At 38.7% G+C, this 20,086-nt stretch overlaps 1 protein-coding gene across 1 annotated transcript in view; it reads right to left on the reverse strand.

Moving 5' to 3' along the window:
- Positions 1–2,282: 2,282 nt before the first annotated feature.
- The window catches only part of nlk2 (nemo-like kinase, type 2), a 97,742-nt gene continuing 79,938 nt past the window's right edge, over positions 2,283–20,086 (reverse strand). The window contains exons 8-11 of the mRNA XM_017707201.2: positions 10,274–10,360; positions 7,898–8,096; positions 6,932–7,025; positions 2,283–5,311 (exon numbers count right to left, since the gene is read on the reverse strand). Coding sequence (XP_017562690.1) covers positions 5,257–5,311; positions 6,932–7,025; positions 7,898–8,096; positions 10,274–10,360 — 435 coding nt within the window. The 3' untranslated portion in view covers positions 2,283–5,256. The remainder of the gene's footprint in view (positions 5,312–6,931; positions 7,026–7,897; positions 8,097–10,273; positions 10,361–20,086) is intronic.

Here is a 20,086-nt window from a genome sequence, read left to right on the forward strand (position 1 = left end):
CTTTATCAGTATTATTGAACTGAATGTCAAATATACTTGCAAATACTGTATGTTGAACACCTTTCACAGGATGCAGCAATGTATTTCTAAAATGTGTGAATATCTTCTCTCCATGTAAATGGAAGTTTCCTCTTTGCTCAATGAGGAAACTTCATAGCTTGCTCAACTTCATAGTTATTGCCAGTGCCAAACTCTATCCAAATCAAACAAAATACTTTTTTAGATAGCTTTTCAACTGGCAGCAGCTCATTTTATAACTTTCCAACCTTATCACAAATTACATTACTCAGTGTCTTGAAGTCCCTTGTGCTGTTTTAGTGAAGGCATGAAACACTACTATGAATGTTTTTAAAGAGGTCATCCTCAAAGTTTCTAAAAGTGCTTCTAAGTGATTCTAAAAGTAATGCAATCCTAACATCACTCAAACGGCAGGGATCAAAATTTGTCAAATCCATATTGGCTTTGACTGAACAAAATGATACCAGATTTTTATTTTTTTATATCTCTGTATGTGCAGTTGTAGGCAAAATGTTGAACATCCCTGGTCAAATTTAAAATAAGATGGTCCTTTTTTAGTCCCACAACAGGGAAATTCTCAGTGTTAACAGCAGCAAAGGGACAGCAATGAAAAAAAATAGAAGTAACAAGATGAGAATTAACGAGCAAGTAATTAACTTTGTTAAGTACTTAAGGTTTTTTTTAGTTTGTTACTTGTTACTATACAGACAATATATATTAAAACTAAACATAAAAATAAGCTAAAAAATATGAACTCTGTCCTTCACAAAGAATAACAAAATAAAGATTTATATAAACAAAATTCACCAGGGGCACCAAAACTTGCACACAAGACCATATATGGCTCTGGCTGTAGTTTGGTGGAATTCCTGTCCCTTTCTCAACCTGCTAGCATCAACAGTATTGAATATATCACTGGACTTTTCTGGATTGTGTCATTTTGTGCCAAATTTTAATGAGTCAACTTCACTCTTACGGTCAGGACCAAAGTTAGCTTGCTTTCTACTGTCCAGAGTCAAATTTTCCAAATGTATGTGCTCATCTGCCTTCACAGGCATATGAACTTGAGTGACTTCCCATTCTTAATCCATAGGGTTTAAATATGTTGGCCCACCCTTTGGAGCTATAACAGCTTCAACTCTTCTGGGAAGGCTTTCCACAAGGATTAGGAAGATGCTTATGGGAATTTTTGACTATTCTTCCAGAAGCGCATTTGTGAGGTCAGACACTGATGTTGGACGAGAAGGCCTGGCTCACAGTCTCCGCTTTAATTCGTCCCAAAGGTGCTCTATTGGGTTGAGGTCAGGACTCTGTGCAGGCCAGTCAAGTTCTTCCACACCAAACTCGCTCATCCATGTCTTTATGGACCTTGCTTTGTGCACTGGTGCCTAGTCATGTTGGAACAGGATGGGGCCGTCCCCAAACTGTTCCCACAAAGTTGGGAGCATGAAATTGTCCAAAATCTCTTGGTCTGCTGAAGCGTTAAGAGTTCCTTTCAGTGGAACTAAGGGGCTGAGCTCAACTCCTGAAAAACAAACCTATATCATAAGCCCCCTCTCCACCAAACTTTACACTTGGAACAATAGAGTCAGACAATTCCCGTTCTCCTGGCAACTGCCAAACCTAGACTGGTCCATCAGATTGGCAGACGGAGAAGTGTGATTAGTCACTCCAAAGAACACAGCACCACTACTCTAGAGTCCAGTGGCGGTGCATTACACCACTGCATTCAAGCTGCTCGGCCATGGAAATTCCATGAAGCTCTCTATGCTGTTCTTGAGCTAATCTGAAGGTCACATGAAGTTTGGAAATCTGTAGTGAGTGACCATCCACTGGCCCCACTCTATCATTTTACGTGGCCAACCGCTTTGTGGCCGAGTTGTTGCCGTTCCCAATCGCTTCCACTTTGTTATAATGCCACTGACAGTTGACAGTTGGTTTGTTTTACAGAAGAAATATGCAACGTTTATGTAGAACTGTTCCAAATCTAACTACTTGTTATACTCTGTTTTTATGTCTCCACAGCCGGCTTAATAAATCAGTACCAGTTTTCTACGCTCAGTTTGGAGATGTCAGAGCTACTTAGCATAATGAATGGAAAAGTACACAGAAGTGCTGGCTCTGCTCAAAAAGCAGGGAAACACTCAACTCAATTAATTAGATAAACTGTCTGAAGACATAGTCCTGGTTGATTCCCAGTGTCAGATAAAGTAAGCTATTAAATATATGACCAACAGCAGAGAAAAAAACACAAGCAAAAAATGTTTTCATTTCCATAAATGTCAACATTTATTTAATGAGCTTCACCACTGTACTTCAAATCTACACTTTGAAAAGAGACCGGCCGCTTTTTTCAAACACATAATACATCTAGAACCCTCCCGGTTCCTCTGAATCACCACCTCTGTTTTTCAGGCCATCGAAAGCTATCTCCTTATTATAATCATATATGTCGTAAAATGTATGCAAATACCATTACCTCTGAGTATAAACTTCAAATGTCTTATAAAAACCTTTGACAGCATGAGTAGTACCTTTTCAAATTGGCCCAACAGAAGTTACAGGTTAGTCTCTTTTTCGCCAACACTGTTTAATTCTGTGTGGTTATCTTCAATACGCTGCACTCACTCTTATATTTTAGCATCGCCACGGGTTTGGACTTCAGATTCGAATGTGACATCTTTCAGTGAAGGACACCAACCATGTTGATCAATGTGGGTCTTCTGGCATGACAAAAATGATTGGTGTGATCTAACAGTCGGAAAAACACTGAGTTGGGAATACGTGGGAATATGGAATTTTGTACAAGGATATGATGGGCCCACCTCCAACCAATTGCAATTTTAATGATTTTTTTTTGTCATTTTTTTGCACAGGGTTTTATAGGAATATAAAAGTTGGAAGGGACATTCAAGTTTTAAATCTCCACATTAAATTAAAAACGTGTGGAGGTAAACAACCAAGTCATTGAGCTCCAGAGGTAGAGACCAACAATGTGAATTCATTATATACATATACACAACGAGTTCAGTGTTTCTTTAAAGTAAATGAAATAATAATAATAATAATAATAATAATAATAAAGGGTTCTACTTCATTAGACTACTCATATCCACAGCTCTTTTTTCTGCAGTATACACAAGACACAATTAACATAATTGGTTATGTGTTGTTTGTTTCCATAATCATACTGTTTTGGATTACGTCTTTATCTACACTTTTAGTGCAGGGAAAAACAAAAACTCAGAAAAAAAAAGAAAAGAAAAAAAATATTTACAATTATATGCAAAAAAACTCAAAAATAAAATCAAATTTCACAGCCCTAAAAATGTGCAGGCTAATTCAACCTCTGTACAGCAGTATTGTCTTGTGATTTTATTTATTTTTTATTAATTTTGGTTTTTTTTGTTTGATTTTTTTTTTTACAGCACATCTTTTGCTTCACTGTAGTTTTATTTTCCATTGAAATCTATCAACTACTCACTTATTTACATACCATATTCAGTGGATCATGAGAAAGCATGCCATAGCACATTAAGGAAGAAATAAAAATAGTCATCTAAAAATATATTAAATATTTTCTTTTTAAGAGATTTTTTGTTCCTTTTTTCAGAGAGACTGCGGTACAGACAGTGTGAAACATATGTAAGTGAGACTACTCTTCTGCTCGAATGACTATTTGCTTTCATAAACTAATCATCTCTTCTTGCGTTCTTTAAATAAAAAAAAAAACGACAACAACAACAACAAAAAAAAAAAGCGCAGAATGGGCGTTGAGGGTTGGGAACATGGAACTGAGGTTCCATGGCAATCGCCATAGTGACTCCATGGCCAGACCAAAAGCATGCTTTGGATTCATACATGCACATTCACTCACACAATGGTGCACTCGTCTTTTTAAAGGACAAGTTTTGGGAATATATGTTCGTTATCACGGAATGGCTGTTTATCGCATCACGTTATCTCCTTCTGTTTTCTTCGGTTCAGTCTTCTCGATTTAGGTTTGGCTCATTTGTATACTGTATGGGTTCATAAATAAGCAAACTTTCATATTCCTTCTATAGTAGCTGTTTTTATTTATTTATTTATTTTTGTTTTTTGTTAAGCCACGACTGGCATTGGAGTGCACAGTCATATTATATCAGGATGGCAGCTGAATATTACGTGATGCCTCCTCATGCTTTTTTTACCCCACTTTTCTAATGAACTCCAGTGTGGGCCTGTAGGACCCTCCAGAGATCTCCTCAGATCTCTGTGGGGTGTGGGGGGTATATAGGCCTGTGGTGGCCCTGTCTTTTGTCCCATTCAGTCATCATGTCCTGGCGGTTTAAGCCTGGCCGTGCTTCTGTATGAGCTCTCACTACAAACTGGCCGAAATACTGACAGGACCACCAGCCCAGCATGCCCACCACGGTCAGCAGTCTTACATGTGGCCTTGTCATCAGTATCTCTGCACTGTCACACAAGTCTTCAAATACTGATTTATGAGATTTCTAAGAGAAAGTAAAGAACGAGACGTGGATGAACAACCTAAAATAAAATAAACAAACACTATAAAAATTATTTGACACTATGGCTGAAAATTAAATAAATTAATATTGACTCAAGCTGGACAAAATGCAGGACAGTTCTGAGGGAAAGGCTAGGCATGGGAAAGAGAGAGAGACAAAGAGAGAGAGAGGGACAGAGAGGTGGAGGTGGAGAGTGCTGTGGTGCCTCCATGCGATGTGGAGAAATTGCAGGCGTTCCCTCTATCAGTGAATAAATAAAGCATGAGTGGATGAACAGAAAGAGCCTTCCTTCAGGGACCACTACAGCACACGGAGTCCATGCAGGCCGTCTTCGTCCGGCTGCACTCGCACGCGTGTGTGTGTATATATATATGTATATACGTGCGCATGTGCACTTCTCTCACACACCTCTGTATACCTACATACTAGTGGGAATACTTCTACTGTACGTTAACACCCTACCCCCTCCCCCTCCCTCCCTGTGTCCCTCCTCGACCCGAACAGCAGTGGTTGGTTCTTCAGAACTTCATTTTTAGTTAGTATTACAGTACACTCATCAGCAACTTTTGCTAGTGCTAGACTCCAGTGAAATGCTACGCAGGTTTTTGGGGATGCCTGGGCGTCAGTAGTCCAGGGTTGCGCGGGGTGTTTGCGCGGAGGGGACCGCTGAAAGGGTAACCACCACCCACTTCGTCTTTGTCATCGTCTTCTTCCTCGTCATCATCAGCTACTCCCACACCAGAGGAGACGGAGGCATCTCAGAGGGTTGCGCTACTGTAGAGCTGAGGAGAAACAAAATCCCTGTTACATCACACTTCATGCGTGTAGCCATGTCTCCATCTAGTGTTTAAAAAAAGTTCAAACAAATGATTGAACTCTGCCCCCCTCTTTCTGACTATGCTGCTTGGACACTCTTCTCTGCTCTTGTAGCCACCTCATAGCTTCAAAATACTGACGGTGAATTATGAAATATATTTTATTTACTATGAAATATGATCATGCTATACATCTTTCATTTTGGAGGAGAAGTGAGACAAACATGGGCAGTGTAAACATATAAGCACGTGCTGTCAAACAAACAGCTATTCAAATTCAGAGATATTTAAAGATATATTGAACAACAGAAGCAAAGAAGTCATAACAGAATTACAGAACAGAATCTACTTATAACTTCAATCCAAAAGTTTGAACACCGCCGGTCAATTTACATGTTTTGTTGATTTTCTAAGTGAAAATAAGTTAACACATCCTTTACAGAGAACACACTTAAATATGACATTTCTCTACAAATATATTGCACAATGTCTATTTACTTGCAGTGTTTAACACACAGAAAAAATATATAAAACATAAAACTTTTGCACGAGCCACAATTTATGTTTTATTATTTTCCTATATGTTAAATTCAGCAAGTAGACAGTAATATTTACACCTGGAAAATCTACAAAACATGTTATTTGACTGGGGCGTCCAAACATTTGCATACAACTGCACATGATAGAATTTTCTGCATTCTACATAAAGGGGCAGATTTAAGTCATTTCTTTCTTGGCTTCTCTGATCCTTCTTCAGTGTAAATCTGCTGTTTATTTACCTCAATTCAACTACCTTAAGGTGAACTTGAAATCATCTTGTTAGCATATGTGCCTAGTCATATAAACCAAAATTCAGAGTTCATATTAAAACACCATACACCTGCAGGTGGGTAAAAGTAATATTAACCTTTAAAATAATCCCTCCGCCCTCCTTTATCTCTAAAAAAGTTCAGCTAGCTCAGAGATCCTCCCTGATTCAGAGTTTTACTCAGAAATCTGACACAATGCGGAAAAAAAAATTGTTGGTTTCAAATCACGTTGACTTTAAGCAGTGGCAGTGCCCATTTTGGAACAAGGGAAAAAAAACTGAAACTGAGATTTGCAAAACTTGGAACTGATAACAGGAAATTGCACAAAGAAGCAATGACCAACATTACATTACTAGACTTGTGATTTTATCATGATTATTCTGCCATTTATGCTTTAGATTTAATAAACCACATTGGTGCTGTATAACCCTTTGTAGTCATTGTATTTATGTAATCTAGTGCAAATATGGCAGTGATCATCTTTCATTTATGTATGTACTTATTTGTTTATAATAATGTGGTTTTGTCTCATTCTGAGATTAAAATGCTTAACAAACACCCATTATTTTAGGTTAAACTGTAATTATGATTGGTCAGTATAAACATAGATTTTCCACCTTTTTGCAAATCCATTCTTAAGTGGGTGGGCCTAGGCCCTCTGAACCCACTTATACTGCTGTTAGTGACTTTAAGACAAGGTACATCAGCAAGGACTATTACAGTAACAAGGTGGATGTGGTGTCCCTTCTGGAGAGGAAATGAGCTGCACCCTGCTTACCTGATAAAGCTTTTGAAGGCGGCAGACTGAGGATTAATACAGAGAGGTACCCGATTCCCCTTCTGCTGCTCCAGGATGAACTGATGAATGATCTCTGTGCGAGGAGGAAGACAAAGAAGAATGGAGCTTATGTGAAAAATGTGTATTCATCAATCGCATACTCCAAGCTCCAGGCTTGTATTGGTGGTCTTCATAGTATCAAACATCTACCAGACATGATTACAAATGTATCTTGTTCCTAAACACCAAGCTGAATAATCAACAATACTTCCATGGGTGCTGGGCTGAAAAGCTTATAGTGACATAGTGAAAGCACAAGGAGTATTTTTTCAATCTTGTGTACCTTTCAAAATTTTCTGTTTCCTTTTTTCACCACATTTGATGTCATGTGTGCACAAAACAATGGAAAAGTATCAATTTAAGAACCATAGGAGTCTTCAGATCTATACTTCCTGCAGCCTTCCATGAAGGAAAAGAACTGACAAAGTTCATCATAATTGTAAGCCTGAGGACTCCCCCCACTGTTCCAAACATGGCCTAATGTGCTTTCAGTCTCCAGGAGGTTTATGTCCATACTGGCTAATCCTCCAGTACAAACAGGGTGAACACAAGGCAAGAGGAAGATGAGGGAGGAGGAAGGGCAGGGCTATTTTGAGTCAGCTGCACGGTAAGCCTGCCTTTAGCTGACAGGCTATCACTAATAGCTGCTGAGAGTGGAAAGCCAGCACTTACAGAGAGGCCAGAAAGAGTGGATAGTGAAAACAAGATGAAAGAATAGAAGAAAAAAAAAAAAACAGCAGCCCAGTGCTGGGCCCGAGCCACTGGTTAATGCTTGATGGACACATGCTCAGATCTGTTAGAATCTAATGAGAAAGAAAGAAAAAAGAAAGAAAGAGACAAGCAAACAAAAGAAAAGGAAGAACAGACACACCACTATCACCCAAGGTGGTCAGTTAACACAAGTACCTTTGACCTGCCGGACCGATGTTAGATTCTTCTCGAAGCCGTCGTCAAACTTGGGGTTGGTGACGGGTTCAAAATCGCTGGTGTACACACGGCCGGAGGAGGTGGTGTAACAGCACTTGCACATGCAGGTGTGGTAGCGCAGACGCCCCTCATCCAGGTACGGGTGAGCAAGAGCATCCTTCGCTGAGATCCTCTTTGACTGTAGACAGGAGTAGGTAATGTTATAGTCTTCTCTAATACACACAGTCTTGTGCAGAAGTTGGGCACCAAATGTTTTGTTGATTTTCTAATTGCAACTAAGTCAGTAAGTTGCAATTTCTAGTTGTAAGTTTATGTACACACCCTCTACAGGGAATAAACATATTTATGGCATTTTCTGCACAATTCAGTGTAGAATGTGTGTTGTGTATTGTGCATGTACTTTTTTGTATTAATAAATGAATGTAAACTGTATAAATAAATTCAGGAAATAAACACTAGTTGTGCATTATCATTTGCAAAAGTAGGTTGTAAGACATTCCACAAAATAATTTATCACATCTTCTACACGGAACAGACAATCAACAAAACATGGTATTTGACCAGGGGTGCTCAAAATTATGCACAAGCATAAGTATAACAACATTGCTATTGTAAGAAAAAAATATAACCTATAACAATAAAAGACAAAAAAATGAACATGTTAATCTAAAACAATGAAAGGGTTGCTTTTTGAAATGTCTATCGGCCTGTTTGTTACTGAATGCTTTTATACACTGCAAAAAGGGCAGCTGACACTTTTAAATGGAGTAAAAAAATAAAAGCAGTGTCAACACTGACAACCGACAGTACACTATTTTGTTGTGCAACCCGAGAATACAAAGTGCTCCAGTTCAGTGAACCCTTTGAAACTAGACATAGACTTTTTTTGTTTTGTTTGACTGTGCAGTTAACTCACATAACGGCTGCACAGTGCTACCTATTTTTGTGATAAACAGGTATTGACATCTCCATTATGACTCTATGAAAGCAATAAGGTGATATATGTTACTACCCAAAGGGACATTTAAATTACACATGAATAGTCATATATTATGATGGGCTGCTTAAGTAAAGCTTAGGGATTTCCTTTCAGACTGAGGGCATATTTTTAGGTCTTGCTGATACGAAGTCTGATACCATAATGAACTACCTACTTAGAATGAAGTAATGTGTTAGTGTAAATGATTGTACATTAGCAATTAAATCATTCAAATCTGATCCAGCTTTAAATAGAGAAGTATAAGGAGAAGTATTTGTTTTAAATTAAGAGCAACAGTGAGCTATGTTACATTAGTTACCTTGAATCGAATAGTGTTGAAGTGGAGAAGAGCAGGTTTCTCTTCCACGTCAAAAAAAAGCTGTACAGCTGGAAGTAAAGTATGTTTTATGGGTTTTGATCCTGTACTCCTCGTCTGTCTATTTCAACAACAGTCTGTAGCTCAGTGACATCAGGAATCACGTGAGGCTAATCAGAGGAGCTCATGTTTTGTGCTGAAGTCTTTTCAGTTGATTGAGCTGTAGTTAAATGTCCTCTAAATTCAGACATAAACTGTAAAATTTTACAAATCTTGCTCTTTGATGAGTCACTGTAAGTTTGAACAGACTTTTATGTGCAGACAAAGTTGATGGTTTATGTACTCGCACTGTACAAAAATGCTCAGTCTATGCTATGTGAAACGCCACCTCTATAGACACATCTGTCTATGAACAATTTAAAATAAACCTGTTTAATTCAAAATGCGCAATGAGCACTGTGCAAACTGAACTGCAGCAGCTCTGTTAACCACAATGTGCACTGAAATATACACAGCAGGACAATGCGGTCAATCTAAAGCCTATTTTACGAAGACAGTTTTAAAAAAATAACATCTTAATTTTGATACCTTGCTATTATATTTGGTCAAAAAGAGTAAAGTTGGCTTGCATGAACCTTGGTAGGTTATCAAATGTTGACTCTTTCACCTCCGTTTTGCCGGTCTATGTGTCTGCACCTGTACTGAAGAAGCAGTCTTGATCGTGTTTGTGTGTGTGTCTGTGTGCGTGTTTAAAAATGGCCTAAAATCACACAAAATCACAGTGTATTCCTGGTAAGAACTGACCAGTGCAGAATGCTTGAAGTGATCAACAACTTGCCCACAACAGAGGCAGAAAATCTGAGTGAGCAGAGCCTCCTTCACTGCCAGCTTGAGTCATCTGTTTATTAGCATGGCAGGGTAGACTTGGCTTACGTGACATGTTCTCAGCTGGTATTGAACATTGGTATCAGTGGCCTTTTATGAGGCCGAGTACAAGTAAATGAGCATGGTATTGGGCTGATATGACGCTTCCTTAAGAAGGCCTGATCAGAGCACTTACCGGGTCAAAGACGAGCATCCGACAGAGCAGGTGAACTGCCTCATGGGTGGCCTGACTGGACAGGGTGTAGAGGACAGGAAGTGAAGGCTGCAGAGACAGGGAGAGCAATTAAAATCACATTCACCACTTATGAGTAAGCTGGAACAGAAAATGTCAAGTTATCAGGGGGATAAGAAAACTACAGTGGAATCCAAAATGATTATTTTTTTTACTTGTAGCTCATTACAACAAAAGGAGGTGCTGTCGAAAGTGTGAATTCTAACTTGCAATAAAGACCATGTTAACAAACAGAAGGAGAAATGTTAAGATTTGAATTGTTGTGGGTACAAACTTTGTTTTTTCCTCATTTTTTTCCCAGGTTTTTTCCATTTTTTAACTAAAGCGTATGAACAATAGTATTTAAGTTAATATTAAATATTACGAATGAAATATTTCTGACTTGTAGCTCACTTAAACAAGAAGATACTGTCAGAAGTGTGAATTCGAAACTTGCAGTTAATACCACATTTGTATACAGCAGAAGAGGAGATACTTTATTATGATTTGAACTGTAATTGTATGTTCAGCCTTTGGCTTTTGTAATTTTCTTCTGCGTTTTTTACATTTTCTGGAAAAAAAACTAAGGGAAAATGTTAGAAGTGCAGACTTGATCCTGTTGAGACAGAATATGAATGGAATGTAAACTCTTTATGTAGCACACTCTATATGTAATTTCATTTAAATAGTATAGCAAAACAAAAGTAGCTGACTTCTAAGGGTTAACTAAAGCTTATAAACAATAACATTTGCCTTTATCACAGCATGTGATGGTGAAAATTAGCTTTCAAAAACAAGTCATTTTTTGTTGTATACTGCTTTTGCAAATTAAGGCCCTTATAATTGCTACCAATTACAAGCCTCCTATAATCATCACTAAGAACTGAAATGAGGCATGACGCCCTAAAAAGCAATCTACCAATATTTCAGACGTTGATCATTTTAAAAGATGTTTTTTAGCCAGCAGCTGACCATGAAAGGGGCCTCAGCACCTGACTGTCCATACAGCATACGTTCCGCTCTTCCAGCTCCCAACTGATGTGTGTGCCGATAGCTGTGTGCGCAGCAGCAGAGGATGTGGGACAGAAGAAACAATGAGCAGGGTTATTTTTAACCCTGTCTAATTATCTCCACCGCCCACTGCTCCCCCCACCCCCCACCCCAGCTCGCCAGCACCGTTGATTGAAAAAGCCCAACGGTAATCGTTTGTTTTCCCTGATTAGGTTTTTTTTTAGAGTGAGTAGTGAACAGATGTGAGCACTGGCTGGTGATTCATGCTCATCAGGAAAAGAGTGCTCACCAGTGCAAGTGCACAAAGGGCTACTGCTGCTGAAACAGAGGGGAAAGGTCTGGATGAGTGGTTGGATGGATAGATAGACATACACACATACAGACAGATAAACAGACAGCTAGATAGATAGATAAATATGTAATAGGGGAAGATACAGCAGGAGAGATGAAAAGAGAAAATGATGAAAAGGAGAAGAGGGAAGGGGAGGAGAGCAGAAAAAGGAAGAAGAGAGAAACGACAGAAAGATAGCATTTTAAAATAAATGGGAAGATCAGAAGGCAGAAGAGATGTGAAAAGTAAATATAGAAGAAGAAAAGAGAATACAGTCATGCAAAAGAGAAAAGAGAATACAGGAAAAAAGAAGAGAAGAGAAGATAGGAAAAGAGAAGAGAAAGAAAGAAAGTGACAAGAGGAAAGGAGAGAAGAGAAGAATGGAAAAGTGCAGCATGTATCTCTCTACAGGCTGCACTCAGAACCCCCTGGAGGGGAATGAAATGCAGAGTGATAATGGCAAGTTTTTAAGATGATAAACACCACTTGCTTGTGGATGTGCCTGAAATTAACTGCTCCAGATGCCACAGTTTGAAATCACTATTTGGGTATTTGCTACGTCACATACAATCAGGGAAGTCAGAGGGAAAATATAATTTTGATACAAAAAAAGGCTTAAAAGTCTCAGGTGGCTATACAGTGGGATACAAATCTGAGGCCGTTGGTGAAAATTGCTTATATTTTGCTTTTTTTCTAATTTAACAGTTTTCATTACAAACAATATTATCAGAATAAGAGTTTGAATAAAGTCTTTGAAATTTTAACATGAATTTTCTAATTTCTTTGTCGTTGGTCTACCTTTGCTTTAACGACAGTCGGCAAACATGCTGGCCTGATCTCCACAAGTCTGCGTAAAAACTCTGACAAGTTATCTGAACATGAGCTTCAATAGACGAGAAATCTGACCTTTTTGCAGAAAGACCTTAACATGGTCACATATTTGCTTCAATTTTGAAAAGTATAAATAGCCCAGAATACTGAACATTTTACTGGTCAGAACCTTTTCAAGATTTTCAGTGTGGTCTCAGACTTGGACCATACTGTATGTGGCTATGTGCTGACATATATTTAATATTTCAATTCATTATTTCTCTATGTTACCTTGGACAAATGTGCACCATTGACTGATGGTCCTTTTTTTCTTTTCCCATTGCTACAATGAATATGCATTCACTTACTATGGATACTTCAATGACAAAATTAGCCAGAACTCAGATGCCAAAATGGTACCTGTGGAAGTACATGGGGTGTATGTGTTCGTGCTGTGCAGCAGTATTAGGCGGCTTTAGCTCAGGATTAAAGGGAGCCGCAGCTCTAGACAGATGAAGAGGAGGCTGAGGGCCTCTCTATGCCCTGTGATGCAAAAGCTCAATTAAACTAATGATGAGTCAGGAGAGCCGGCGCATGACATCACCGACACGGGCTTTCAGTTATGCCCGGCATGCCGACCGCTCCAACACATTCCACCCTCGCATTACTGACAGAGCGAGTAATCCAGCTGAACAGAGCGTCTCACATGGTCTGGTGACAACAACTCCGGTCGCTATTACACAGGGAGACAACGGAGATGCTAAAGAGGCTATTACTGAATATAACTCCAAGTGCCAGAATCAAATGGGAGCAGCAACAGTGCAGTTTTGTTTAACTGGGTAACATGACTTGCTCTATTATTTCCTTCGAACATATACCTTTCCTGTTAAACACTGCACCATATTTCTAAATCAGGGGTCCTCAATCCTAGTCCTGGAAGAAGCACAGTTAGGTAATTTCCTTGCTTAAACACACCTGATTTAAAGGGCCCATATGATGGAAAACCACATTTCCCTCACTTTTTTTAAATAAAAGAGTTTCAAGTAATATCCAAACACTGCCAAAGTTTCAAAACATACTATTCACTACCATATAGGCTATATTTCAAAACCATGCTGTAAAAACAACCTGTTTGGAATTCATTGTTTCTGTGATTTCACAAGAACCAGCTCATTTACATATCTATATTTTCAGGCTAGAGCAGTTTAGCTCCACCCATTCATGCTGAAGTTGTAAGGAGTGTTTCAGCACTGAGTATTCTGTGAATGAGGCACTACCCAGGACAGCCAATCAAAACAGAGCTCATTCATCTGATATCAGACTTAAAGGTATAACAGCAATTCTTACAGGTATAAAAAGGTATAATAACAAAGCTTATTTAATTCTAACGGACAAAAGGAGGTGGGGCAATGGTCATGTAAAATTAATTGTGTTTTTCGGTACATGCAGCCACACAAATTTTACAAGTGACCTTAAGGCAAAAATAAAATACAAGAAAACTGTACAACATTGGCCCTTTAACTCTGTTAACTGTACTGGATTCTAGCCCCACAGGGCTGTAATAGATCTACCCATGTGTTAATTCCTTGCAACTGTTGGGAGGTTGGACAAGCTTCACACACTGTTGTAAAAAAATCCCTTTTAAACTAATATGAAGCTGCACTGCACTTTGACTAGCGTCGCTGCATAACGCAGTTAGTTTAGAGGCGAATTCCACAGATTTTTCCACAATGTACCAACATTGCTGCATAATTACATTATTAAGGTCCTAAACAAATTCATTCAGAGTGTTCTGATATGAACTGCAACTTTCTAGAGAATCATTAAGTCAGATTTACTGGTGGTGGTGATAAGAGATTTAAAGAGATTTAAAGCATTTAATGTCCCTAAAAGCTTCTTCACAGACAGCTGTTACATGAAATGTTTATGAATACGCTGCCTAAAGCATTGTTTTATCAAAGTTCTGAGATAAGGTTTCAGCCTAAAACCTATTTAAAAAAATAAGTCATTGCTTAGAGGTGCATGTAGGGGTTTATAAGGCAAAACAATCCACATTTTCAACACTGCAAGAAGATTTGATACACTCCCAACAGAATTACCAAAAGAATGGCACTGTAGGCCCCTTATTCCTGTCACCACATTTGTAAGGAACTCTTGAGGATTTTTTTTAGAATGCACTATTTCATATCAGACTTACTCTGATCCTCTGCACCTTCAATCTAGCAAATCTGTACTTACACATATAGATTGACATGTTGTACATCTTCTATCCACATCCTGTACAATCTGGAAGATTCTATGTCAGTGTTCTATCCCTGTGTACCTGCATTTCATTTATTATATGCCTCAGACTAACTGCACATACAGAATGTGTACAACAGCACATGTCATAGTTATATTCCATAAGTTATTACTGTACAACTGTACATTGGAATAGTGCAATACAAGTGTATAATAAGAATGTGTATATTCAGAGTTGATGTGTATATATATATAATTTTTTTTCTTAGATATTTATATACATACATACACACACACACACACCCATACATACGTACATTATATATATATATATATATATATATATATATATATATATATATATATATATATATATATATATATATATATATATGTGATTTGATTTGAACCAGTGACTGATTTATGTCCAAATTTGAAAAAGTGGTGTTTTTCCCCATCCTGCAACTAATTGAAACTAGGCAGGTCTGAAACAACATTTGATTCACCATCATGGTAATGTTAGCAACAAAAGCTACATCTGATTTCAAATGCATTTGAAATGAACAGCATTTTAAATTACTAACATCCTCTAAATGTTGGTTTCTGTCCTGTGTGTGGAGTTTCTTGTTAGACTGAACGCTCTGTAAAGCTTGTCCAATACTGCAGCAGTTGCCATGGCAAACACATTTGTGTGCAGAGCATACACAGATCAAGTGAGGTCCCTGCTCTAAAGTATAACACTTGATTTAGTTTTCTCTACCCTGACCTTTGCCAAAAAAGTTTGCTTCAGTCCTAAATAAAGTAAACAAATTACAATACAGAAAGTGAGCACTGCATTTTAGTCAGTTTTACTATTCACAGACAAACCCCAGGAAAGCATAAAATACCACAAAGCTTTGAATATAAAAATAAAGCTGGTTTCACTCTCTTCCCTTTTATTGGCTCATGCTGAGGGTCACGGCATGAGGCTTCCTGTGTGGCCACTTCCACGTGACCTCCCTCTCAGCAACCAAAACCCCAGCACGTTTCAACAACAGGTGCAGAACACAGTCTTCCCCAGTCAGGTCAAACCTCACCCCTCCCCTGCTGGCAGCAGTGTGTGTGTGTGTGTGTGTGTGTGTTCCCTCAGCCACCTCTCCCTCACAAATACACAAATAAGCCATTGATCATCCTGTCTGCACAACAACACACACCTGTCAGTGGCAAGCAGGATAGACAGGCTGAAGGAATGCTGCACCTGGGAGTAGACCCGGTGTGGACAGACAGGAGCACAGGCCACGTCTGTTTGTTAGTCTTTGTTACAGGATGCAGGTTTGTTAGTGATACCAACAATTGAAACATTGTCTAACAGAGGAAAAGGCCCTTGCATGCAGAGCCCCAAAGTTATAGAGGAATCTAGGTTAAAAGCATACACTTTTAGTCGGGTATTCAATTAAAATACAGCTGAACTCATAATACTATTGTTCCATGTCTGATTTCATTTTTGTGTCCATCTGTTTATATGTATTTCATCTTAATTCTTTTAGTTCTTACTGGAGTTTCCTTCAGTTCAATATAACATACTGATTCCATTGATTCCCAGCTAAAATAATGACTGAAAATGTGCCATTATTAATATGTTAATCTTTCCATTTTTTTACTAGACTTTAAACATTAAAAAATATATCTGAAACAAAAGTTCTTTATAAAGTGTCACTAATTTAATACTCTAGCCACAAGCTAATAAGTTAGCACCAAGCTAACACTCTAGCTATAAGCTAAGCCCACCAGTTAAGACAAAACAAAGCAATTTGATACATTATATGTTGAGCTGCTACATCCCTTTTTTATTTATTTATCTTCATTTTTCCTTTTACTTCCTTTTATTGCACTAATATTCCTTTGTCTATCGAATTTATGTTAAGACACACTGTTGATACTTGTACAGGACAAAACATGCTGAAGGCTACCATTCTAAAGTTTGGAATACCAATTTTAAAGCAGGTTGACCTCTGCAACTTCCTAAGTATCAAATAACTAGTAGAAAGCTAGGAATGTTAGATGTGTCTAGATTGACGAAAGGAGCTGTAGATGCTTCTACAACCCTGTATCCGCAACTCCGTAAGACCATTCTGTGGAGTGAAGAATCACACTTCTCTATCTGGCAGTCTGATGGACGAGTTTGGGTTTGACGAATGCCAGGTGAACGTTACCTGCCTGACTGCATTGTGCCAGCTGTAAAGTTTGGTATAAGAGGGATGATGCTAGGTTGTTTTTCAGAGGTTGGCCTTGCCCCCTTAGTTCCAGTGAAGGGAAATCTTTATGTTTCAGCAGACCAAGACATTGTGGACAATTGTGCGCTTCTAACTAGGAACAGGTTGGGGAAGAACCTTTTCTGTTCCAGCATGACTGAGCCCCAGTCATAAAGCAAGGTCCATAAAGGCATGGCTGGGTGAGTCTGGTGCAGAAGAACCTGACTGGTCTGCACAGAGTCCTGACATCAACCCCATTGAACGCCTTTGGGATGAACTAGAATAGAGATTGTGAGCCAGGTCCTCTCGTCCAACATTACCTCACAAATGCTCTTCTGAATGAATGGGCAAAAATTCCACAAGCAGACACCAAATTCTTGTAGAATGCTTCCCAGAAGAGTGGAAGCTGTTATAGCCACAAAAAGGGAACCAACTCCATATTAATGCCTATGGATTTAGAATGGGATGTCTCAAGCTCATGTATGTGTAACGTGTAGGTGTCCCAACACTTTTGTCCATATAATGTATGTATGTAACTGAACAGGAACCTTTAATATAACAATGGTTGATTCCAACTGTGGAACAGTGGTGTATAAACAGTTTTTCAGTCAGAGTGGAAGTGAGGATAGGTGCACAAAGCGTTAGCTAAGCTCCCCGCTCTCATCCAGGAGCGGCAATTTAGCAAGCCGACACTGACAGAAACAATAGAGACGCCACAGTGTGTGTCGGGGTGAACAGGGTGCGCTCTATACCGTCTGACAGTGGCAGCCGAGAGTGTGTGTGTATAAATGAAATACAAGCCAAAAAAGGAAGTGATTGAGAGAGAGAGCGAGAAAGAAGATGAGAAAGAGGAGGATGTTTTTTTTCCAGACTAAAGTGTTTGTGCTGAGATTGAACATTATTATGTTAATGTCCCCAGTAAGGAAGGGATAGTTTTACAGATATAGTGTGATACAAAACCCAATGAATAATGTATTAATTACATATAAAAAAAAAACAAGAGTAAACATAAATAACTTAATGCTAAAGTCTCACAGCAAAGTACATGCCAGGACAACACATGCTCACATCATAATCTGAACAGTATGGCTAAAGTAACCAAATGACTTGCACACCAAAACAAAGAGTCAAACAGGCCACATTAAACATTTCAAAGCAGAGAAATTATTTTTTAGTGCTCAAATTCAAGCTGAAGTAACAAAAGGTAGCAAACGTTTCAGTCAAGGGACTTTAATTGGTGCTACACGAAGACATGGTCAGAAGCAACGTAACGCAGGAACACTTGTCCGTCACACTTCTATTCAATCACAGGGGTGTGGCCTGTCCTATTAATCAAAGACTGATGAGGAACAATAGAAGCAAAGCTACGTTCGACTGAAGCTCTTAACTCTGAATTTCCCACGACTTTTTAGGAAAAGTAAAATAAAAGCCCCCATCGGCAGAAAGTCAGGATGGTGTTCTCAACTCCGAGCTCAGCATATGACATTGAATCAACACAGCGGCTCACACTGTCAACAGTAATAAACAACGACTTCTCTACATTTACTTGAGATTTGCTTTAGATCAATCAACATACAGACACCCTATAATATCAGAATGAGCATATGTCCTCTTTTTCCAGATACGTCCTCTTTTTGGGACCTAAAATACATGTCTGGCTGGAATTTCTAAACTGCCTAACAAAAAGTGCCACCCTCTTGCCCCTAATGTCCTCTTTTCTTAAAATCAATATATGGTTACCCTAGAAAACAATGACCATAGCAGTTGCTATTCTAGTATATACATCATGAATATTAATCACTCATATCACTAACATTAGCTGGCTAACCTGTTGCTAACAACATGAGCTGTCATGGAGGAGGCCATGCATTTTTGCATTTTGTAGTGTGAATGACATCAAAAATGATGTAATTCCAAGCTCTGACTTCCCACTTCCAAGCAAGTCAAACAAAGCAATTAACCCATTAAACAATCTATCCATCCATCCATTTTCTAAGCCGCTTCTCCGTCAGGGACCCCCCGCGACCCTAAACAATCTAAGTAAAAAAACAAAAAAACAATTGTCTTAATACTTAAACTGATCCCACAAAATCCACAAAGAAACACAAAATCAGACCATTTGTACACAATCTCAGAAAACAAAAAAGATTCATTGGGTGCACATGCAGTCAACCATCTACTTTGCTTCTTCTATTGTTCCTCATCAGTTAATGGTTGGTAAGACAGGCCACACCTCTGTGACTGGTTTCAAGTGTGACTAAGACTAGAGTTCTTTAATAGAGTATTTATTTACTCTTGAGCTCAGTGTTTTCATTTTGTGGCCTGTCTGGCCCTGTGTTTTGGTGTGTGAGTCATTTGGGTACTTTGACATGTTGTCTACACACCCATGTTCAAACTTTCTACACTGCATTTGAGGTGCAGTCTGAAGATCCAAATTGGTTTATGTCGTATTAAGAAAGATGACAAGTATAACAAACTATAATACCTGTGATGAAATTATTTCTGGGCATATTAATGCAACATTTTTGACATATATTATCAATGCAGCCATCAAAACCTGTCATGATATCACGATAGAAAATTCATACTGTCTTATTCCTACCTACGCACACACACAGACACACAGAGGGTGAGTGAAAGCGGATTCACAGAACAGCTTCCTGTTTCAATCCAAATGGCAAACACTTAACTGTGGTTAAAGAGAGCAGTCAGAAGCACGGGGCTGGCAGGCTCTTGCTGATGCCTAGTCTCATTTGGCTAAGTGTTAAAGCTGAGAAGGTGATGGAGAACATCCCAGCGGTCTTGCAGGAATCTAATTTCCAACTAGATTTTCTCTATTTATAGAGCTAAAGCAGCATCTGATGGAATGAAGCATTTGAGACTTTGAATGCTCATTCAAACCGTTTCCTTTCATCAGAGATTAAAGAATAAATGAGAGCAGCACTGTTCTCTTTTCTATTCACCGTGAAGGGCTGCACAATATCAACCAAATACCATACTGGGATTAAACTTGGACATATTGTGACTACCACATGCCTTGCTCTCGACATTCATGCATCCACATCTTAAGGCTTATTATTCAATAACTACATGGAAAACAATGAAAATGGCTGAGTTACAGGACTGAGGAACAGAAGTCTGTGTTGAGATAAT

Source organism: Pygocentrus nattereri, chromosome 17 (genome assembly GCF_015220715.1).
Source record: "Pygocentrus nattereri isolate fPygNat1 chromosome 17, fPygNat1.pri, whole genome shotgun sequence".
Classification (NCBI taxonomy): Eukaryota; Metazoa; Chordata; class Actinopteri; order Characiformes; family Serrasalmidae; genus Pygocentrus; species Pygocentrus nattereri.